The sequence below is a fragment of the Triticum urartu genome, chromosome 1A (assembly GCF_056163025.1).
Source record: "Triticum urartu cultivar PI428250 chromosome 1A, HENAU_Tu73, whole genome shotgun sequence".
NCBI classification, from domain to species: domain Eukaryota; kingdom Viridiplantae; phylum Streptophyta; class Magnoliopsida; order Poales; family Poaceae; genus Triticum; species Triticum urartu.
The window spans coordinates 528,482,696-528,507,624 of NC_141873.1; the positions used below are offsets into that span (position 1 = coordinate 528,482,696).

The window sequence follows — 24,929 nt, forward strand, 5'->3', positions numbered from 1 at the left end:
TGGTTCCCTAAGGCCTGACCCCCTGACGCCTGAGTAAGTTTGGGATCTGGCCAGTCAGTGCTCTAAATCGATGATGTGTTATTCTATGATCACGAGTAGTTTCTCGTTTAGGTAAATGGCACCTAAAGAGGTTAAACTTGACAATACGCTGCGAATACCACTCCATCCCTTTCGGCACGTCATTCCCCGGCTCGTCGCCCACCAACTATCTAGTTCACTCGTTGCTTTGCCGTGATTGACCCGATGTGTGTAATAGATGACTTTGTCAATTGCATGTAAGGCATGGTTTCATTTGAAACATGATGATGCTAATTAGCAGCAAGCTAGACACGCAACTGCAAAAGTTTCCCAAGGACAATTATATTGATTATTCAGCAGGAATATCTTCTTGCCTCTTCTGTCTTCGCACGATAGAACGGTAACTCGGCCAAAGGTGGGTCATCATTCACTCTCCTGGCTGGATGGGCTTCTGGAGTCGCAAGCTCCTGCTCAGCTGGAGGCCTGACGCTGCGGTGGTTTGAGTTGGGGTGGTTGCGGCATACTTTGGTGGAGGCAGGAGCACGCTGCTGAGCGCATTGCGAGTAGCCATTGCAGCTCTTAGCAGCTTCAGAACCTGTAAATCCAAGCAAACCGTCGTTGAGAACATAGTACAAAACTGAAAAAGAAAGAAGAATGAGCTACTAGTTCTCTTGAGTTTTGAGTCTTGACTGCCTACCTGGGTTTTGTCAAGAGTTAGCTCTTTCTCCACGAGCTCCCCGTTCGGAATCTTCCCCGAACGTATGGCCTGGAGGCTCTTGGCCAGGGAGAAATCGACGATGCGCAGGTCGTCGGTCACCATGAAGTTGATGGACCCTACGTTGACATAGCTTGTATAACCAGTATCACGTCCCCGGTATGGGGATTTTGGATTCAGCTCGCTGAGATAATTCGAAGGAGAATGACGCGTTCTTGGATATAATTCTTCAACTTGTAGCACGTTGCTGCTGCACCCAAAGAAAGGGGGCAGCTTTGGGGATAGAAGCAAGCTTTTGCATTCTTGATTGACACAACCAGCTACATTCACACTGTTGTAGATATTATGAAGACATCCGTCTGGTGACAATTGATCGTAAGTCTTCATTACAGACCCAATAGGAATGCAGAGGAGGCCAAACAGAAGATCAACCAGGTCTTGCTTGACTTCAGCATACAACACCGAGGAGTCATCCTTTGCCTGAACGAGCCTTATCTTTATAGGTTGGAACTTGGGATCAGCCACAATTGCTTGTGTTGTTAACAGTTTCTCAGAAAGCCTATTAAAACTCACCAAATTTGGCGCAATAGTGACATCGAAATATAGGCCTGTCAAAGGTTGCTTAGACAGCAGCGTCCTCCTAAGCAAGCTAATTATCTGGATTAAATACAATATAACCGTCATTGGTAGGGGAATCCTTTTCCAATTTGCACTATAGATACCTAAAATAACAATTAACAAAAAACAAGCTAGACTGATAGAGAGACAGACCTTATTGGAATTGAGTTGGAGCACCTCCTCCTTGATATTCAGTGGTTCCTGAAGCCCAAGCTTGTTGATCAGAGAAAACATGAGAGTTGTAGAGGAAGGAGCAACTTGGAGATCATCCGTGACCATGAACTTGGAGCCACCTTTGGAAAATATTCCATCCACAGTACTGTCTTCAGTAGCAGCAGGAGAACTACTCTGAGGCCATTTCCTGAGGCATACCATCATACGGCCACACTTGCAACTAACATCACGGATTGAGCTGAAGTACCCTGTACCACAACTTGAGCTCGAATAATAAGGGCAGACGTGTATCCCTGTCTGATCAGCGTCCACTTTGACCTTGAGCCGGTCGCAGTGAGCCGCAGCGGCATTGACGGGGCGAAGAAGCATTGTCCTGCAATCCCTGGTCTGGAAGTGCTCTTCACCGAGGCTCTCCACGCTCCTGTACAGCTCGTCGAGGCACCCGATCTGGGACTGCTTGTTGAAGAGACGAACGATTGTGCCGAGGGGGAGCGTGAGGAAGCTGAAGAGGATGTCCACGAAGTCCTTGTCGGATTCCGCGAACAGCACCCTCTTCTTCTTTGTTGAGTATTGTGATTATTAGGAAAGCTAGGATAGCGTAGGATATTATTCTACCTTGCCTTGTACTCCAAAATAATCATGTACTTTTATATATATACCCATGAGGCTCAAGCAATACAATATAATTTCACCAAACCTCTCTCTCCCTTCTAACATGGTATCTATTGCAAGTCGATCCTAAACCCTAGCCGCCGCCGCTTCCGCACCCGCGCGCCGCCCCCGGGGCGGTCGGCCTCCATGGCCGCCGCCGGGGACCGCGCCGCCCGTACCTAGGATTCGTCCGCCGGCCGTGTTGGCCGTCTGCCCTAGAGAGTCTTTTTCCTCGATCCTTTGATCCGGGTTTTCTCTCTTTCGCCGGTCGTTTTGATCGGCGTCTCTTTTTTGGTTTTCCGGTCTATGTGATCCGGTTTGCGTCGCCCATCGCCGCCGTCGATCCCGTGCGCCTCTACTCCAACACCGACGCAATCGGCCGGCTTCTTCACCGACCCGACGGCCTCGCGCGTCGTCCGCGTGTCTGCCCGTCGGTCGCCCCGGCCCGGCGGCCTCGCGCGGCGTCCTTGCGTCGGCCCGCCGGTCGCCCCGACCCGACGGCCCCGCGTCATGTGGCGGCTCTACACCGCCGCCCTTCGTGCGACGGCCCGCCCGTTGATCTACCCCGGCCGTCACCGCCCTGCTCTGACCGGGACACCTGCATCACCCCGACCCGGCGGCCTCGCGCCATGTGGCGGCCAATCATAGCCGCCCTGCCGCCCGCCGCCGCCGGCTTCATCTTGGACTCCGCCGTCACCGCGCCTCCACCGAGCGGCGTCCCCGACCTCACGCGCGATCGGATTGATCACCCGCCCGCCGCCGCGATCCGCCTCATCTACGCCGTGCGACCGACCTGACCCGTCGGTTGCGCGCGCCTCCGCAGGCCCCGTGAAGACCGTCCCGAGTTCAGCGCGCCCCTCTACCGATCGAGCAATGGGCTGCCGTTGCGTCGCCCCGTCGGGCCGCAGCGCCGCTGCCCCGTGGTTCTTCTTCCAGCTGCACCGACCCGCGTCACCGCTGCGTCGCCCCTTCGGGCCGTAGTACCGCGGCCCGCAGTCCACCGCCGCCCAGAGGCCGTCCGCTCCAGGTCGTCCCCGTGGCGGCACCGACCCTCGCGCCGCCACTGCGTCGCCCAGTCGGGCCGTAGCGAGCGTCGCACGCGGTCCACGCCGCCGTCTAGAGGCCGTCCCCGCAGTTGCACCGACCCGCGCTCCTCCGCCGCGCCGCCCCTTCGGGCTGTCGCGCCGCGGCCCGCGGTCCCTGCCGCCGCCCCAAGGTCTTCCCGCTGTCACCCCGACCTACCCGCCGCCGCTGCGTCGCCCCTTCGGGCCGTAGCGCGGCGGCCCACGGTCCACTTCGTCGTCCGCGCGTTGACTTCCTGTGGTATGCGTCGCGCCACCTCCTTGGCGCGGGAACGCCACCGTCCGCGCCGGTCTTCGTCATGCTGTCGGGTTCTTCGCCTACTTCGAGCACCGCCGCCGCGCTCCTAACCTAGCCGCCGCCGCCGCCGTCAGGCCGCCGCCGCCGCTCTTCTTTGGCCGCCGCCGCTACCCACGTAGCCCCCACCGCCCGTCCACCTCTTTCATCTTTGTCCAGCACCGGCCTGTCGCCAGCTCGCCGTCATCTACCCCGACCACTTCGTCTACTCCGACAACCGCAGACGACGTCGGCTCCGCGCTGATTGACGTCGCAAACCGTCGTCGAGTCCTTCTTTGCTGGCCTCTCCGACTCCTCCGACATGGCGTACAACTTGTGCAGGTCCTCGTCTATGCATGCCCGGTGCTGGCAACACCGATGCGTGCCTTCGTTGTAACGCCCTCAATGCGGCTATAGCTCCTACGTGTCGAAGCACGACTTAGAGGCATAACCGCATTGAAAGCAATGTCGCAAGTAAGGTAATCTTCACAACATCCCATGTAATATAGATAATAAAGGGAAAGGTACATAGTTGTCTTACACTCACCACGTCACACAAAGTACATAAATAGCATTACAATCATCCAATCACTCATGGTCCGACTACGGTACCAAAATAAAAGATCAACCCAACATGCGACATGGTCCCGATCGCCCCAACTGGGCACCACTACTGATCATCAGGGAAAGACACATAGTAACGGCGTGAGTCTTCGTCGAACTCCCACTTGAGCTCAAGCGCATCATCTGGAACGGAGTCATCGGGCCCTGCATCTGGTTTGGAAGTAATCTGTGAGCCACAGGGACTCAGCAATCTCGCACCCTCGCGATCAAGACTATTTAAGATTATAGGAAAGGCAAGGTAATATGTGGAGCTGCAGCAAGCGACTAGCATATATGGTGGCTAACCTGTTCGCAAAAGAGAGCGAGAAGAGAAGGCAAAGCACGAACGAAGAACTAGAGAACAAACTACGGCAAGCATTACTCCAACACCGTGTTCACTTCCTGAACTCCGCCGAGAAGATACCATCACGGCAACACACACAGTTGATTCATTTTAATTAAGTTAAGGTTCAAGTTATCTACAATCGGACATTAACAAATTCCCATCTGCCCATAACCGCGGGCATGGCTTTCGAAAGTTCAAATCCCTGCAGGGGAGTCCCAACTTAGCCCATGACAAGCTCTCACGGTCAACGAAGGATATACCTTCTCCCGAGACATTCCGATCAGACTCGGTATCCCGGTTCTACAAGACAACTTCGACAAGTTAAAACAAATCCAGCAACACCGCCCGAATGTGCCGACAAATCCCGATAGGAGCTGCACATATCTCGTTCTCAGGGCACACTCAGATGAGCTCTCCATACAAATAAAACCAAACCTCGAGTTTCCCCGAGGGGGCGCTGCATAGGACTCTAGTTTGGACCAACACTCAGAGGAGCACTGGCCTGGGGGGTTTAAATAAGATGACCCTTGGGCTCCGGAAACCCAAGGGAAAAAGAGGCTAGGTGGAAAATGGTAAAACCAAGGTTGGGCATTGCTGGAAGAGTTTTATTCAAGGCGAACTGTCAAGGGGTTCCCATTATCACCCAACCGCGTAAGGAACGCAAAATCCGGGAACATAACACCGATATGACGGAAACTAGGGCGGCAAGAGTGAAACAAAACACTAGGCAAGAGGCCGAGCCTTCCACCCTTTACCAAGTATATAGATGCATTAAGATAACAAGATAATATAATGATATCCCAACAAGAAAATAATGTTCCAACAAGGAACGATCTCCAATCTTCACCTGCAACTAGCAACGCTATAAGAGGGGCTGAGCAAAGCGGTAACATAGCCAATCAACGGTTTGCTAGGACATGGTGGGTTAGAGGTTTGACATGGCAATTTGGGAGGCATGATAAGCAAGTGGTAGGCATCATAGCATAAGCATAGCAAAAGAGCGAGCATCTAGCAAAGCAAAGATAGAAGTGATTTCGAGGGTATGATCATCTTGCCTGCAAATTTGTCAGAGTTGACTGGATCCTCGAAAGCAAACTCAACGGGCTCCTCGTTAGCGAACTCGTCTCCCGGCTCTACCCAAACAAGACAAACAAGCAAAAAGGACACAATCAACCACGTGCAAAGCTCAAACAACATGATGCAAACATGGTATGCTATGCGGGATGCGGTGCATATGCAAGATTTGACAAGGAATGAATGAACCTGGCCTCAACTTGGGAATCCAAGTGTGCCACTGGAAAGGTGGGGTGATTTCGGTTGAAATCGATATAAAGAACACCGGAATCGGATGCATGGTTTGGAAATGGCAAGCAAAACAAATATGGCCCCGGTCTGCGATAAACAGCAAGTAGCCATCTAAATGCAACAAGTTAATTATGCTACAACACTCAAACATGGCAACAAAATACATGGCAGGGATCCACTCATAAAGCTTAACAAAAGATGAACACTGAGCTACGGCCAATTCATCTATTAATAGGTTCAAACAAGCATGGCAAAAGTGCAATTGGTAAACAGGTTTCAGACTTGGTGCAATTAACACAAGCCTGGAATTTCAGATCAGGTAGCACACTTTGGAGCATGAAAACTATATGCTACAGGAACTTAACATGGCAAAGCAAGGCATGACATGGAGCTACTCAAAGAGCTTAACAAAAGTCCCTTAGTGACCTTGAGCCAAAAGGGATCAGAAAATACAATTGCAAGCATGTGAACATGGCAAAAATATAATCAGCTCTCAGACTTAGTGAAAAACTGGAGCATGCAAATCTGTTAACGGGTAGGCATGTTTACGAGCTCGATGCACTCACTAAGGAGGAAGGCATGAGAATCTAAGCATACACCCATTAAGAATACACATTATATAATCTAGACATGGCAAGAACAAGAACATAACATGCACGGATCAACAACAATATCCTCGGCAAAATCGCTAACAAGTAGACGATCTGCCCAGATTCACGAAATAGCAAAAGTAGAGCTCGATTGACTCAAGCTAGGGTGCTCCATAAATGCAAACAAAGGCATGGATGGATATAGCACCACAAGATTAACAAATCATCCTTACTGATCATCCTCAAAAGAGGCACAGATCACTAGGAAACAACATGAGCATATGGCATATTGATAAGAACAGATCAAGGACTTAGTGAAATTGCTGAAATTGCTAAGTCCCTGAAATCAGCATTAACGAATGCACCACTTTACAAGCTTGTGCTAGTCACCACACATATCATAAAAATACATAGATAGCACCTCTGTAAAGATGGCAAAGCATATAACAAAACTCATATAGAGCTCAGGGCATATCATGCACGTATTAATCATGGCAAAAATGACAAATAGCTATTTGGTGCAGCAAATCTGACAATTAACTCAAATAGCACTCTTCCAACAGCATTTCGGGCATCAAGATGAGCTCAAATGAAAATGATGCAATGCGATGAAATGATATGCTCTCTGAGGCAAACATTTTGATATGCCACACACGCAAAACGGGTCTACGGATGAAAAGTCACGGCACGATGAAATATGCAATATAGTTAGGGTTTCGGGAGAAAGTCAACCGAGGCAAAAATCCCAGATCTAGATCCAGATCGTGCACAGGAACCGATGCGCTCGCCGGAGAAGCTCGGAGTCGCCGGAGATGTCACCGGACTTGGCGCTCGCCGGAGCTCGAGGACGAGGAGGAGGTCGGCGGGGCCGGGCACCGGAGCCGGATCCGGCAAGAGGAGGATGGGGCGGCGACGGCGGTCGCCGGACACGGCGCTGGCGTGGGCTGGCGGCGGCGGCCCGGTGCAGCAACCCGGGCGGCGGAGCCGACCGGAGATGGCGGCGCGGTGCTCCGGGTGGCCGGCCTCGGGGAAGAGAGGCGGCGGGACGCGGGCGTCCGGGCAGCGGAGGAACGGGCCGGGAGGGCCGGATCTGGGCCCGTCGGGCCTCGACGGCGCGCGGGTCGGCAACAGTGACGTGGCGGCGCGGGAGTGGCTAGCGGCGGTGTGTCCGGCGCGGTCCGGACAATGTCCGGCGCGCGGAGGAGCGGATCTAGGGTTTCGGGAGAGGAGAACCGAGAATTTCGGAGGGGGTGATATTTATAGGCATAGAGGGAGCTAGGAGAGTCCAAATGAGGTGCGGTTTTCGGCCATGCGATCGTGATCGAACGCTCTAGATGATGGAGAGAGTTTTGGTGGGTTTTGGGCCAAATTGGAGGGGTGTTGAGCTGCAACACACACGAGGCCTTTTCGGTCCCTCGGTTAACCGTTGGAGTATCAAACGAAGTCCAAATGGTACGAAACTTGACAGACGGTCTACCGGTAGTAAACCAAGGCCGCTTGGCAAGTCTCGGTCCAATCCGGAAATGTTTAACCCCCACACACGAAAGGAAGGTAGAAATGACCGCCGGAGGAGATAGGAGCGCCGGAATGCAAAACGGACAACGGGGAAAATGTTCGGATGCATGAGACGAACACGTATGCAAATGCAATGCACATGATGACATGATATGAGATGCATGACAACGACAACAACACACGGAGACAAAAACCCGAACCTGAGGAAATAAAATAACTTAGCGCCGGAAACGGCAAGAGTTGGAGTACATATTAGGTAAATTACATCCGGGGTGTTACATTCGTCCACGATGTTTCCCCGGGCCTGGCAAGCTTGGTGTGGCGCTTCGTCAACTTCGTCTTCGTCCGTCTAAGCATGCCCGGTGCTGGCAACACCGGTGCGTGCCTTCGTCTACGATGTGTCCCGGGCTTGGCAAACCCGCCACGGCGCGTCGTCAACAACGTCTTCTTCCCGGCGCACCACTATTTCGACACCACTGCGCCCATGCTAACTCGGCGCGCTCTTGCGCCCACGGCTCCACGGCAACATCCTCGACACCGGCTCCCCGACTCGACATCGACCACGACATTCTACGCGCGGCTACCTCGACCACGGCTACACCACCCTCGGCTACATCGACAAACGGCACAAAGGGCTACCGCCTGCTTGAGCAACCTCGTTGGTTTCCACTCCAGCCACGACTCCGCGATGCGTCGACCGTTACGACTGTGGGGGGGGGGGGGGGGGGGTGTCCGTCGGCTTGCCTTCGGATTCTTCTCCAGTCTCACCGTCCGCGTCGCTACCGTTGTGACTGTGGGGGGATGTTGAGTATCGTGATTATTAAGAAAGCTAGGATAACGTAGGATATTATTCTACCTTGCCTTGTACTCCAAGATGATCATGTACTTCTATATATATACACATGAGGCTCAAGCAATACAATATAATTCCACCAAACCTGTCTCTCTCTTCTAACATTCTCCTTGTCGATGAACAGCTTGACGGCGACTGTTGGTCCGCCATTGCTAGACATGGTATACAGAGTGTCCAGGCACGCTCGTGGTCGTAACTGATGCGCAGCTTAACTCTAGGGATGCTTAGCACTCCTTAAATGTCCACCATGGCCTGTTGGAGTGGGCACGGTTTAATAATGCATGGTACGTGGGATTTGAAGGGTGCTAATGGCTATACCCGAAGAGTCCCAGTGAAACGCTAGTGTAAACGACGCAAATATTTACTTTTCACAACAGACAAATGTTCAGATTCTTTTTTCTAAAAGAAAAATGTTCAGCTGCCCCTGGAATGGAAGCCATATGGCCGTTCTTATCTGACTTCCGAGGTGATGACTTGTGGTTTGCATGCTGGCACCCGGTGAGCATCTCCAATAGTTTTGAATTACTCCCCTCCTACACAAATACTAAGTTGGATATTTTAATATGGACTACATAAATGAGTATTTGTGAATGAAGGGAGTACATTCTGTTGAATCATAGATGGGCTTTGGGCCCATATGAACAATGGTTCCTTGTTAATCTTGAGGCCCATGTAGATATATGGCAGATGGTGGGAAGTTTAGTACCATGTTGCTAGTTGAGGAGAGTTGAGACCCCTTTATAAGGACTGCTCTACCATTTGTCATTGGGAACTTAGGAGTAGGAGTGGTACACGCTCGCTCCTTCGCCTCGTCATGACATGCGTTGCGGGAATGAGGCAAGTCGAAACTTATTTTTGCCGGTCATAAATGGTTACTTAGTATAGGATTAATTAACGAGTCGCTAACATATGCACCATTGTCCGAGACTATGGACCATGGGCAGTTTGCGTTCCCGGGATACGTCGACTCCCTTCACGGGTGTGCAACCCTTCTCCGGGAACGACGACTCCCTTCCCGGGTGTCTTTGTCAAAACTAGCAGACCTCGGGTGTGGGGGCCTGAGCTGTGAGATCGGATCGACGGGTAACAAGAGATAGAGGACATAATGTTTTTACCAAAGGTCGGGCCCTCTTGAGGAGGTAAAACCCTACGTCCTACTCTTGCTTATATTGTGGATGTATCAAAGTATAGAGTTGATCTACCTTGAGATCGTAAGTTGTGGAATAAACCCTAAGGCTAATGGTGATGATGATGAATGTGTCTCTACGGACTAAAACCTCCAGCTTATATAGGCACCGGGGGTATCTAGGGTTACACATGGTCGGTTGCCATCTAGGGGTTACATGTCGAACCTAATAAATATACTTGGAGTACACATCAAGTCCTCGGTGAAGCCCATATGCCCACGCCATAGGTTAGGGGCCTCTGGAGTCCTTCATTATCAACGGGTTGTCAGTCCGGCTAGGCCGGAACCCCCGGTCCAGGACACCGTCAGTAGCCCACGAACTTGTCTTCAAAGCCGAGGATGGCAATCTTCTTCGGATAAATGTCTTCGGCGTGAGGGTCTTCGCCTTAGCAGGCAAGTTCCGTTTAAAGCCCCAGGCTAAGCGTCCGCTCGCAGAGGCCCAATCGACTGATATTACCCTTCTAATCAGGAAACATAGCCAACCGACCATGTGCCAACGAAACACATTTTCATTTGTCCGAAGTGCATGGCTTGCTTAGGGCATCTCCAGCCGCGCCCCCAGGAAGACCTCCCCAGGCGATTTTTTCGCGCCGGCGCTAAAAAACGGGCCAGTCGCGCCCCCAAGAGCCCGATTTTCGCCGGCCTGGGCCGAAAACAGCGCCGGCGGACCCAGGTCGAACCCGGCGCGCTGGGGGACGCCCGGGGGCGCCGGGGCGAACTATTTTGGCGCGACCCGCCGCGTCAGCGACACGGCGCCTCGTCTTCCCCCAACGGCCTCGGTTCCCGCGGGGAATCAATGGCAAGGCTGCCGCCGGTCAGCCTTGCCATTGATTCCTCACGGGCGGCGCGTCACGGGACGACGCGCCGACGCCTCACCTCCCTCGCACGCGTACACGCGGGTGCGGCGCGGCTATATAGCCGGTGGCCTGCACTCGCCTGTGCCCACACCAGCCCCGCCCCTCGCCCCCGCCCAGCTCCTCCCTCTCCCTACCTCTCCTGAGCGCCGCCGCCCAGCCCCTCCCTCTATCTCTCTACCTCTCCCGAGCCCATCGTCATGGCGGAACGCTACCCCGGAGACGAGGCGGCGGCCAACGGCTTCGGCCGCCGTTCGCTCCGCGAACAGGAGTCTTGGCTCCTGTTCCAGGCGAACATCCCGGCACCGCCGGACATGCGCGCCGGGCCGACGGGGTGGAGGCTCAGCGCCGGGGGAGTGCCCATTCCCCCGTTGTCCGACGCCGTGGCGAAGCCGAAGTACTTCGCCGAGGAGGTCGAGGTCGTGCGCGCCTCCCTCACCGACGCCCAACTCTCCCTCCCCCAGTACGCCGCCGACAACCACGCGGTTTGGGCGGCGTATTTCGAGCGCCGCCAGCAGCAGCGCTTGGCGTCCACCAACGGCGCGCCGGTGGTCGGCGGTCGGCAGAACAGCAAGGGGCGCCACCTGTGGTGGGGCGTCCCCGGCCGCACACTCGAGGGCGTGCTGACATACCTCGAGGGCGGCAACGACCCGCCGTTGGCGTACCCGGCGAGGGCGGCCGCCCCGGCGCAGCACCGACGCACCGGGCCATGGGCGCCAAGGAGGTTCGGGTCCTCCTCCTCTTCTTCCTCCTCCCGATCTTCATCGCACTCCTCCGGCACTCCGGCCCTGCTCGGCGTCAAGGCCGAGCCCGCGGCGGAGACGCCGCTCGGCCGGCGCACTCGCAGCGCCGGCATCGTCATCAACGAGGGCAGCCGGCGCGCCTACTCGTCGGCTCCTCCTCCGTGCTTCGTCAAGCCAAAGACGGAGCCGGGGCTCGCGCCGATGAAGAAGGAGCCGGCCGCGCCGGTGAAGAAGGAGCCGGCCGCGCCGGTGACGACGGAGCTCGACGATGACAACGCGGCCCTGGAATGGGCGCGTAGGGACTCCATAGCGATGGAGAAGGAGCGCCTGGAGAAGGCGAAGGAGCGCCAGCGCGCCGCCCTGCTTCGCTTCGCGGAGCGTCGACGCGGCCGCGACGAAGGCAGAGTTGTCATCATCTGCGACAGCGACGACGACGACGACGATGCGCCGCCACCAGTCCGCCATGGCGATGCCGGGCAGGGGTCCAGCAGTGGCGCCCGCGTCAAGGAGGAGAAGGCCGACGACGACGATGGCAGCGACGGCGGCGACTTCAGCCAGTTTTTCCTTTAGATTAGTTTATGTATATGTGCTATGTAATGAAAATCCGCGAACTTCGCCGAAATGTGCCGAAATTTATCGTGTTTGGCCGAAATTTATCGTGTTTAAGCCGAACTTCTTTTATTTTAAAACGTGCCTGGGGGCGGCCCCGGGGACGGCGGCTGGGGACCAACTCGCCCCCAGGCCCAATTTTTGCGCCGGCTCACCCCCAGGCGGCGATTTTAGGCGCCCCCTGGGGGGCCAACGGCTGGAGATGCCCTTAGTCTCGAAGACTAGAAGTGCAGGTGTGTTCGGCAGTCAATTACTGACAACTTTTCCGACGCATCAACACCCATGACATCATATATGTCAATTATTGCTTATTCGAATCGTGGTTCGAGGTAACCCTCTTATTCGCATGTCTTATCAAAGCAAAGATCGTGCCTATCATCTTAGGGGATACCATCAGTCAAGTGTTTCACCAAAGCGGCCATAACAGCATGGTTAGCCGAAACGTGGCGATTTTTATGGCGCAGCGGAGGGGGCATTTCGTCTTTTTTACTAACTTATATAGAGCAGGGGGCAACGAATCTTCTCCCCTACGCTCCCATTCTGCTCCAGCGCCCAAATCTCCAAAGCCCTCGCATCCCCAACCCCCTTACCAAGCCCTAGGCCATCTCCAAGCTTCCGCATCTCGTGCCCATGGCCGATGCGGACCTGATGGGGAGGTGGCTGGCCTCCAATGTCACCGACGCCACTATCAACGAGCTCAGGATGGCGGGATACCTTCCTGCTGACACAGCCTATAGGTCCCCAGAGCCCGACCAATGTGTCCCCACTCCCAAGCCCGGGGAGCGGGTCGTCTTCATCTCCCATCTTGTCCGAAGTTTGGGGTTCCTGCTGGACTCTTTCGTGTGAGGGATTCTTTTCTTCTACGGGCTAGATTTCCACAATCTAGCCCCAAATTCCATCATGCACCTGACCACCTTGATCATCGTGTGTGAGGCGTTCCTCACCCCAAATTATGTTTATGATGCACCCTTAATTACCACTTTTCTTTGTTATGGGATATTTTGAAAATGTCTATTACTCCCTCTTTTCCAAAATATAAGGCGCCAGTTGACTTTTCTGGTCTTTGTTGCAAGACTTTGACTATAATTTTTACGTATTGTATGTCTATAAAATTTGTATACACAATATGAAATAAAATTATTTTGCTAGACAAATAAGACGATGCCATTTATACATGTTCAATTCATGTACTTTGATATATATTAGTGGTCAAAGTCGTGCATCAAAGACTGTGCAAAGTCAATCGCGCCTTATACTTTTGGGAAGGCGGGAGTATATATGTTTCCTACAACTAGATAGGTATTTTTGTTGTCTACTAATAAATTGAACATAGCGAACCAATCTGTGGTTGGATGGTTAGAGGGACTATGGTATCCTCAGCCCACCAGCATTCAAGTCCTGATGCTCGTATTTATTCCTGGATTATTTCAAGATTTCCGGCGATGCGCATTTAGTGAGAGGAGACGTTCCCGTCGACGACGAGGTGCCTATGGTGACTTCGTAAATTTCAAGATGATATGCCGGCTCAGTCTTTCGGAGATGCTCATAGGGGTAGGGTGTGTATGTGTGCGTTCATAGGGGTGAGTGTATGCGCGTGTATATGAGCACTTGCATCTGTACTATGTTCAAAAAAAATTGAACATAGTTACAGTACACTTAAAAAAGCGTCTCACCTTTATGCTTTTGCACAACACCACTTATCATGTTTCAACTACGACATCGTGAAAGATGAAGATATATTTATTTTCTTCCGTTGCAACGCACGGACATGTTTACTAGTATACGTATAGAAACACAAAGGGGAGTACCTTATTTTTAGTCTGGTCGACGTCTACGCCTCACCGGCTAGCTCGAAGAAACCTAACTCTACTATACAAAGCAAGGACATAAACCTCACCGCCGGCTAAGAAATCGTGATCCACCTCGTCTCCTACGCCCCAAGGCCGCCCAGGTGAGACAGATCGACACCCTTGCTAATGGGAAGGAAGGAACCCTCAGCCGCCTTGGTCTCCGCCTAGGCTACTGTAGAAGGGCAAACAAGGTTCGATTTCTCCAAAATTTGATCGTCAATAGAAATTCTTGCATTATTATTCATTCTTCATCATCGCCATCGTGTATCATGAATCACACTTCAACCCCACCAACACCAATATTTGCTGCAACTACCATATTTTACAGACTGAGGGGGTTACACAGGGATTCCTGGCAGTTCTTAAGTGAAGATTAGAGAGGACGCAAGCCCACCTTGAAATTAGTGGAGGGGTGATTAGTGGGTTACACCGGGAACGTAGAAAATGATATGTACGTCTACAAATTTTGTCCCCCACCCCCCACCCACACCCCACCACAACACACACAAGGTGTATTAACGATAAGCTTTGACTAGTAACTAGGTCAATTTTTTTAGGGGACTATAGGTGGATTGTTTGTCACAATTTTTTTCTTTCGAAATGGGCTTTGTCGCAGAATTGATATCATTGGAAAAGGCTTTTTAGCTAGTATCGTCCGATGAATATCACCAATGAATCCTTAGGTACTTAGGAATGCCCTCTGATGTAGGTAACAACAAGAATGGCGCCTTCAAGTTCCTGAAAGACAAAGTTTGGAACAAAATCAAGGGGTGGATGAAGAAAATCCTGTCTGCTGAAGGGAAGGAAATCCTCATCAAATCCGTGGCACAAGTTGTACCGGTGTTACTCGCTGATTCGCAAATTTTGACGAGGAAGTAAAGAAGGAAAAAGAAAGCCAAGCTGGGTGTCTTGGAGCACCATGACCAGACCCAAGGCATGTGGTGGATTAGGTTTCCGCGACATTGAACTCTTCAACCTAGCCCTACTAGCTAGGCAAGCTTGGAGAATATTGAGAGACTCCACCTCCCTCAGTGCATGAATTCTACGAGCTAAGTATTTTCCTTCGAGTGATTTTCTACATGCTGAGCTTGGGCCGGCGCCATCGCAGGTGTGGAGAGCTATCCTGGAAGGGCGTGACACCGTGACACAGGGCCTGGTTCGCCGCATTGGTGATGACCAGACGACACAAATTTGGCAACACAATTGGCTCCCGCGACCTCACAACATGCGGCCAATCACAAGAAGAGTTCCAAACCATCCACATCTAGTGGGAGAATTGATCTTACCGGATGCTAGCTGGGATCGGATCACTATCCAGGACGTATTCTTGCCGGTAGATGCAGCGGCTATCCTCTCCATACCGTTGTGCACCAGACACATAGATGACTTCTGGTCATGGATACATGAGAAGAACGGGATATTCTCTATTCGCTCGGCGTACAGAATGCCGGTCACTACAAAACACAGTCGGGAAGCTTGGCTGGAGGGCAGAGCAGACACATCCAACTCAGAGGCAGAGCAGAAATAATGGACAAAACTCTGGAAGATTGCAGTCCCTTCGAAGGTCAAAATCTTACTATGGCGATTGGCCCAGCAGTCGATCCCTACAGCCGATCTTCTTCATCATCGGAATATGGCAACGGAGGACACTTGTGGTCTCTGTGGAGCCATTGACTCATGGCAGCACTCATTGCTCCACTGCCATGCTGCCAGAGCTGTTTGGGCGCTGCAACCTACGGAGATTTTTCAGGTCTTGAATGAGACAACGGAGCCGGAAGCCAAGAGGTGGATTTTCGCTCTAATTGAAGCACTACCATCTGAGGTGTTCACTCAGGTATTGGTCACACTTTGGACCATCTGGTTCGCGCGACAGCAAGCCCTCCATGAAAATATCTTCCAGAGCCCAATGGCCACGCATATGTCTGTCACAAAATACCTCCGAGAGCTGGCTGAAATGCAAACCAAAGGAGACGATCCGTCCGGGTCAAGTCATTCCCAGCAATCGGACAAGATGGATCCGGCCTCCCGATGGTTATGCGAAAATCAGGGTGGATGGTGCTGTCAACAGAGCCAATGACGAGGGGTCCTATAGCACTATATGCAGAGACCAGAGCGGGATGTACATGGGATCATCAGCTATCAGGAGTGTCGGGGTCACCGACCCAACAACATTGGAGACTCTGGTGTGTCGAGAAGCAATGGCCCTATCATTGGACCTCTCATTAACTCATATGGTGATTGCTTCCAACTATAAAAATGCGGTTCAGTACATAAACCTTAGCACTGGAGGAATGAACGCGAGCATTGTGAAGGAGATTAGACCTACTGCTACTCAATTTCATAGCTGTGTCTTCATTTTTGAAGGCAGAGGTTCGAATCAAGAGGCCCATAGCCTTGCTAAGCATGCTTTTGGTCTGGACCAGGGGCGCCATGTGTGGCTCGTAAACTCTCCAGATCTGAATTGTATCCCTATGAACATCCTTAGTATTTGACGATATCTATTTTGTAGGAGTATATCGCATATTCACATTGTTGTATGTTTTTTAAGACAATGATAATTTTTGGAAAATAAATGCATAATAGTTAGATAATATGATTAGTGCTTTGCAAATATATAGGAGTATTTAACATAATACATGTGGTAGGTAGGTCCATATCATTGCTCCATTAGAGCAACTCCAACCGGGCAAACCATTTCATTCGCCCATGTCTGTTTGGGTCGTCGCGGACAAAAACGCCGGCCCAACGCGCCGACCCAGACCCAAAATGCGTCCTCGAGGAGGCCCTTTAGCATGCGCTGGAGGCGAGCTGACTCGAGGAGGACGCCCATTGGGATGGGCCGGAGCATGCACCTTGGTTTGTGCATGAGGGGGGACTTCGTCCATGCGCCCTTGTTCGTGCCGCCACCGCCGCTGGCGAGGCCCTCATCGAACCCAAAGCCGAGCCGGAACCGTAGCCAACGCCCACGCGGAAGCGGTCACCGCCGCCCCCCACTTGGCCCGAGGAGTCCTATTCATGAACCGGCGAGCTCCGCGAGTGGGTGAGCGCGCCTCCCTGCTACTACGCCTCCACGCCGGAAGAGAAGGTGGCCCACCTTGAGCGCTGGAAGGCGCATTGGATCACGGAGGAGGGGGCCGACGCTGAGCGGCAAATGCTTCGGGAGCAGCAGCTGCGCCGCGACGAGGAGGCGTTGCGGCTTGAGGAGGAGGAGCGCGCCCGCCTCGCCAGTATGCCGACGCCACAACAGACGCCAAAGGAGGTTGCCATGTCGGCCTATCAATCTCCGTACGGTTGGGCCGGGCCGTCTCCCGTCTTCATCGACCTCATCCGCGGCGACGGCGACGGCAATGGCAAGGGCAAGGACATGGCGATCTACTAGTGCGGGCGTTTATTAGAGTTTTTCAATGTTTAGTTATGTTTAAGTGGATTTTGACCGGCGTTTGACTGGCCTTTTATGTACAATTATGCTTCATTAAGTCTCTTTCGATCACGTCGGCTAAAATGAGTATGTCGTCCGTCCTTCTGTTGGGCGCGGTCTACTAGGGCAGTGTGCGGGCATTTATTAGAGTTTTTTTTAATGTTTAGTTATGTTTAAGTGGATTTTGGCCGGTGTTTGACTAGCCATTTATGTACAATTATGCTTAATTAAGTCTGTTTCAGACACGTCGGCAAAAATAAGTACTTTCTCCATCTAGGTGAATAAGTCATCTTAGGCTGGCCATAGTGGGGGTAACATAAGTAGTATCATGTACTTGGGACTTACAAACATACTGATGTGACAGGCAATTATAAAAGAGAGAGATGGTTATAACATAGGTATATACCGTAACATAATAAATATGGTGTTACTATGTGTAATGCATGGCAATAAATGAGACCGTCTATAATACTAATCTATGATACTATGCACTATAGAGATAGTAACATAGACTAGTAACATATGCATGTTACTAGTCTAAATTACTCCCCACTATGACCAGCCTAGGTTGTGCACCATGACCAAGGAGGAGGGAAAACGAGATAACTTAATGTTTATTTGCTAATTAATAACATGTGCAGTGAACTAACCACTGCATGTCGTGTTTGGTAGTCTCAAGTCATTACAAACTTGCACGTCCCACATCTCTTATTGCTTGATATGTCAAAAAACAAAAAAACGAGGTGAAAGTTAATGCACCACGTCTAAGTGTTTTGGGACTATTTAGTTTTGATAAGGTGACTTACACACTAGACGAAGGGAGTATGTCTTCCGCCCTTTTGTTGGACGCACCTACCAACCTAAATCAAAAAGCGGACACACATATCTGTTAGGCCGAGCCAAACGGATGAAAAGTGAACAAAGCATGTGTCCATCTAGACGAAAAGTGAACAAAAAGTGCGTCACTATAGGCCGGCGGCTTGGAGTTGCTCTTATTTTTTCTTTTTTTGCGCGAGCATGTCATTATTGCTCCATCACTGAACTACTACGAGACAATATTAGGTGAACCCGTGAAAACCACTGCAACGGCATTGGCGTCACAAGTCTATCCTTCCCGCGTCAACGACAGCAGGTCCATGGCGAACACCGTGATCCTGTACCCCGGCCTCACCGTGAGCCACTTCGTCCCCATGGTGCACCTCGCCGGCGCCCTCCTGGACCACGGCTACGCCGTCTCCGTCGCGCTCATCGACCCCGCCGTCAACGGGGACCCCGCCTTCCGCGCCGTCGTCGCCCGCGCGGTCGCCTCCATGCCGTCCCTCCGATTCCGCACGCTCCCGCCCTTCGAGGACGCGCCCACGCTGACCCCCGACGCGCCGTTCATCCCGAGGTACCTCGACATCGTCGGCCGCCACAACGACCGCCTCCGCGACTTCCTCCGCTCCTTTGCAGGCGGCGTCCACGCCGTGGTCGTCGACTCGCTGTCCGTCGGGGCGCTCGGCGTCGCCAAGCGGCTCGGGATCCCAGGTTACGTCATGTTCACCTCCGGCGCGGCCGCGCTCGCCGCCTTCGTCCAGCTTCCGTCCGTCCTCGCGGAGGTGCGGACGAGGTTCCAGGAGCTAGGCGACGCGCCGCTCGAGTTATTCGGCCTTCCGCCCATGCCTGCCTCCCACCTGCTCGGCGAATTGCTCGAGGACCCTGAGAGCGACACGTACAAGGCGGCGGTGACCGCGCTGTACGGGATCCCGGAGGGCGATGGCATCCTGGTGAACACGTTCGAGACGCTGGATGCTGGGGTGGTGGCGGCACTTGGCGACCCCCGGTGTCTCCCGGGACGGATCATGCCACCGGTGTACTGCGTCGGGCCATTAGTCGGGGGCGTCGGAAGCGAGGCGAAAGACCGGCATGAGTGCCTCACGTGGCTAGACGGGCAGCCGGACGGCAGCGTCGTGTTCCTCTGCTTCGGCAGCGGGGGAAGCCACTCGGCGGAGCAGCTCAAGGAGATCGCCGTCGGCCTGGAGAACTCCGGCCACCGGTTCCTGTGGGTCGTGGGAAATCCTTTCAACGACGACCAGGACCTCGACGCTCTCTTGCCGAACGGGTTCCTGGCCCGCACCAGAGGCCGCGGCCGCGCCGTCAAGCAGTGGGCGCCGCAGGCAGAGGTGCTCCGCCACAGAGCCACCGGCGCGTTCGTGACGCACTGCGGGTGGAACTCCGTGCTGGAGGGCGTGACGGCCGGCGTGCCGATGCTGTGCTGGCCGCTGTACGCGGAGCAGAAGATGAACACGCTGCGCATGGTGGGGGAGATGGGAGTCGCCGCGGAGATGGTCGGGTGGGAGCGGGGGCTGGTCGAGGCAGCCGAGGTGGAGGGCAAGGTGAGGCTGGTCATGGACTCCGAGGATGGCATGGAGCTCCGGGCGAGGGCCGCGGCACACAAGGAAGGCGCGGCCACGGCCTGGAGCGACGGCGGCTCGTCGCGCGCGGCGATTGCCAGGTTCTTGGCCGACGTCGACAGCCGGCAGCCTCAGACTCGCGGTGATCGGTGAGAGTGAGCGTGGACTTGGCATGCATACAGTACATGCTTCTTGATGCATCTCGTACCAGAGCGCGCATACAGATGATAATCGCATTCGCTGAGGCCAATGCATATGAAAATGAAGTTCAATGGGCGATTTCTCTACCGTCCGATTTTATGTGGAGATTCCTGGTTTCTTTTTTGCGTGGTTGGAGATCCCTGTTGTGTATATATGTCTCAGAATGATGGTCTATTGGTCCGGATTGTTTTCATCGGGGTTTTCTTCTTAAAACTCCAACAACGATTAAGTTAGCGAATGTTTTTCAAATGTTAGGAGGAGAGCTGCAAATTTCATTTATTGGAAAAAAATCATTATGTCGTGCAAAAATATTATAGCACATCCATAGGAAAAAAAAAATGTCTGGAAACGGTTGGAAATATCTATCTGTTATATAATATTTTGTAAGAATTTGGAAATTTATAGTACATGATTCCATCTGTGGTTCATATTAGAAATCATATTATTGAGCCAACGGTCCGTGGGAATTGTTTTTTTTATAGAAACGATCTATGGGGCGTTCGTTCTGAAGCCCGGATATTAAAGAAATGATACATCGCAATCCCTATGGGCATACCATCGTTCCCATGCACCCTGCCGAGGGAGCAACACAAATATTCTCTCCCATACACCATCTCAAGCGAATGACTCGTGTGTAGGATGACACTCCCCTATGATGTAGCATGACAATTATTGGACGCATATATGACAACTTTTGTGCCTAGCATGTCAATTGTCCCTACATGGTGCATCTTGCTCCGGCCTTGGAGATGAGATTCATTATCTCCCGTACACCATCTCAAGCGAATGACTCGTGTGTAGGATGACACTCCCCTATGATGTAGCATGACAATTATTAGAAGCATATATGACAACTTTTGTGTAGCATGTCAATTCTCCCTACAACAGCATGGCAATTTCTAAACATGTGGGCAACTTCCCCCTTTTCTTAGCCTGCTAGATCTCTCTGCTACAACATGTCAAATCTTTGAAATGCACGACGATATTCTCTGTTATAGTGTGATAATGTTTTTGCTATAGCATGGCTCAACATGGCAATTCTTGAAACAATCCTTGGAATGGGTTTTTGAGAGAACACTCTCAAGTGGCGCCGTTAGCTCGAATGAGCCCCGGGAACACCAGGGAGGGACGTTTTCTTCCTACTAGATTCCCAAAATACTTATTATGAAAAATCAATCAATCATGATATTACCGTGTAACAAAGTTAATGTGCAACCATTGTTTAATATGCAATGGCTTTAAAAGGCATACTATTGGAATTAGTGTGTAACATTGTTGAATCTGTATGGGTATGATTTTTTTAACAAGAGACGAGTCACGAAGGACCCACAACAGCTTTATAGATATTGCATTGCAGTACAACTGACAAAGGATCCGAACTATAAGCCAAATTACAACTCAATTAAAAGCACTTTGCAAAAAAAGACTCTCGACATGAGAAGAATAGTGCAATGTGATCCACAATTGTCACCGATGCTCCAACACCAAGCTGAGTTCGACATCAGCAGGGACGAAACCATCGGGACGCGGAGCTTCCATCGCTTCGCCGCCAACAAAAGCCAGGAATGAAACCATTTGATTTTGTATGATTGAATCCGGCCATAGTCTTTCTGAAGATAGTTTTGCACTTGATTCTCAAAATTAATAATCCTCTATTGCAAGTAAATAAATTGGGGTGCAAGTTCAATGCTATAGGATTCTTTTTTTAGGGATCAATGCTATAGGATTCAGATAGGCATGGCGCCACAATCCTATGCTATTTTCTTTTGCACTTTCAAATCCTGCAAACTAAAAGTTTCAGAAATATTTCCCTCTTTATATACTTGCTATCTGAAATGCGCACTGCAATTTTTCGCCATAGTTTTTCAATACGGCAAAATCACAGTAAAAGTTATACATCGCTTATAAATATCATATACAGTCTGATTGTTCCTATGTGTTTGATAGTCATGTTTTCGGCCGAGCTTTTCAGAAATCAACTTGAGATCCCATATAAACAAGTGAGTCATAAACCTATAATAGCATATCAAAAGTCAAACGCCTAAACAAATACTGTTGAAAAAAGAATAATCACAGCTAATACTACTACACAAATGTCACTCCTGGACTTTCTCAAATAACATTATTCTTCGGTCAACATTAGCGTAAACTTGGAATTAACATGAATGAATAACAACAAAGAGTTTTCCTTAATTTGCATATACCAATTCATTAGATATTTATGAAAGAACCAACTAGGTGAGAGAGAGAGAGAGAGAGAATAATCCATGCTGTGTGTTCTTAATCGTAAATGATAAGAGCCCTAAAAAGATCATAAATGACAGGACGAGAGATATACGAGGTATCAAGAAAATTTTCACATGAAAGCATTGTGTTTTTTGGATAGACATAGAAAAACACTGTACAATTTATTATTGTTTGAAACTAGAGTCAAACAAGCCACTATATTTTTTCTTGGACTTCCCTTGATGGTTCGTTGGGTGAAACCCCATGTCCTTTGCGGGACTCGGCGGCGGTGACACGGTGTGTCATTACCCTTTTGACATAGTCATTGGAGCATTTTGGTCCTAGTCGCGTCGTAGCGTGTTGTCTCAGAAGCAGTTAATAGCATTGCAGGTCCTAGAACTTGTCCTGAATGTGATGGTTTAATCCTACAACTTGTAAAAGGCAACTATTTGGTACTAGAACTTGTCTTGACTAGTCACAATGGAGAGTAACATACACTAGTAACATACACATATCCCTAGACTATATTACTATCTTCATAGTGAGTAGTAACATAAGTGTGGTAACATGCAAAGCTTCATTTATTAGGCTATAGACTCATATTGCATTGGAACATGTGATGTTACAGTAACTAGCTAAGTTACTGAAACTATCTCTCTCCCCATTAACTCATTGCCACATAAGCAAATTTGCTGAGTTGGACGCGATGTTACTGCTGAAGTTACTTTCATTGTGGCTAAACATTTAGTCCTCGGCCAATCAGAAGCATTCAAGTGGAGCCAGCTGGACTGAGCAGGTCAATGCTGCGCGTTTTTCAAATACAACCAACATGCAAGCTTTTGTGAAGTGAACCAACCACTTCTTTGACTGTTAAAGTGTTGCGTAGTCTCGACTGTTGGCGGGGCTTGGTTGATAGGCCTGCCATGATAGAACTGACTTGCCAATATGTGCACATCCACTCTTTTTCTCGGGAATGTGCACATCTACTCGTCGAAGGATTAGTTGAAAATGTGTTCGTGTGACCATGTCAAGACAACAACAACGCATCGATGTTGGCCAAGATCAATTCTTGACACGGACAATATAGGTAAATAAACCACGGTTTACAATAAACACACACACTCGTGACGAGTGGAAGGAAAAGGATAATCACATAGACACACGGGAGAAGACACATGCGCATGGATCAAGGCAGCGATCCAGACGGCACTCAAATGATAAAGAGGCGATCCGGTCTCGATCAAGCGGCACACTGACTGAGATCGTCGTGTCAGTGATTCGGTCCTAGTTTATTCTCTCGACTTGAACACGAACAACGGACACAGCATGAAGAAGGCACACACTCTCTGCATGAGAAAGGAGCAACCTATGGTGATCAGTGGACAGGTTAAGTACGGTCAAGGGTGAGTGAATGCCCTGAAGATAGAGAGTAGTATGGCTTACACCATGGGACGGTCTTCCAGCGCTGGTTGTCGCCCTTGCACCACTCCCAGAGCACGACCTCGGTGCCGTCCTGGACGCCGCCGTGGTCCTTGTCGTCGTGGAGCACGTTGAAGTTGAGGTAGATGTTGTTCACCATGCGGATGCAACGGAAGCCCTTGTCCACGTCCCTGCTCTCCGTCCACAGCACCGACTCATCCATGTACTCCGGGTTGTAGCCCACAAGCTTCACCTACAGTCACCCAGATGTCAATCATAGGCCACATCATGTGATGCGAGCATGGGAATCGCAAAGGTGGTAAGTACGTGCATTGACCGGCTAATTATTTTTGAACAAAAGAGGGTTTCCTCTCCAATTTCCATTAAAGAAACCAGCAAGCAAACAGCTGATATGTTTTTAACCCGCACAATTTAAGCTAGCCCTATTACATACCAGAAGGAGTCTTAAAGTGAAACAAGGCCAAGCAGGAACTACAAAAGGAAATAAAACCCTGGAGACAGTCCTCAAAGGATGAGCCGCATGTGCAATTCTTTCACTTCACTTCGCCGGAACACCAAAAGAAGAAGATCTTCATTCCTTGTCACTGCTGAATTCGAAGAACTCCGAAACGCCAACCTTGTGCAGCCTTGTAGACATCATTTGCTACTTGCACGATGAGTTTTGCTCCCAGCATCAACATTTTTTCCTCTGGGTCCTAGCATCAACATTTTTTCCTCTGGGTCCCTTTCCTCCCAACAATCCATCCACACAACATTTTCACAATTCCCATTGGGCCAGATATCTTTTTTCTATCAAATACAATATCATTGCTGCATCTCCAAATCGCCCATAACAGCGCTGAGATGCCAACCAATATAAGCTTCTTGCTATCTTTCTGGAATTTTTTTAGCCAGTTTCCAAGACAATCGTTAAGATCTCTAGGAGTACATTTTAAATCAAACGCACATCTTACTAATGCCCAGATAATTCTGGATACCGAGAAAGAGAAAAACAAGTGATCAATTGTTTCATCCTTGCCACAGAACACGCAATGTTTATCCCCTTTCCAGCCTCTTCTTAACAAGTTATCTCTAGTAAGTACACTTTTTCTAGCCATAAGCCATAGGAAGAATCTAATTTTAGCACGAACTTTAATTTTCCACAAAAATTTTCTAGGAAACCCCACATCAGTTTTAATCAAATATTTGTATAGAGACTTGACAGAAAATTTTCTGTCAGTGGTCAGCATCCACAAAGGTTTATCTCTTCCCCCATGCATCAGAAC

At 50.8% G+C, this 24,929-nt stretch overlaps 1 protein-coding gene and 2 pseudogenes across 1 annotated transcript; 1 reads left to right on the forward strand and 2 right to left on the reverse strand.

Moving 5' to 3' along the window:
- Window positions 1–361: 361 nt before the first annotated feature.
- Window positions 362–8,904, reverse strand: LOC147992241 (uncharacterized). The gene is made up of 3 exons (XM_087538975.1): window positions 8,848–8,904; window positions 716–2,080; window positions 362–613 (listed from the first exon to the last, which is right to left on the reverse strand). Exons 1-3 carry the CDS (start codon window positions 8,902–8,904, stop codon window positions 446–448), a joined length of 1,590 nt encoding a protein of 529 aa, XP_087395101.1. The 3' UTR covers window positions 362–445.
- A 9,508-nt stretch (window positions 8,905–18,412) lies between these two features.
- On the forward strand, window positions 18,413–20,103 carry LOC125525654 (anthocyanidin 5,3-O-glucosyltransferase pseudogene; annotated as a pseudogene).
- Window positions 20,104–23,611: 3,508 nt separating this feature from the next.
- The window catches only part of LOC147992242 (ricin B-like lectin R40G3 pseudogene), a 72,661-nt pseudogene continuing 71,343 nt past the window's right edge, over window positions 23,612–24,929 (reverse strand).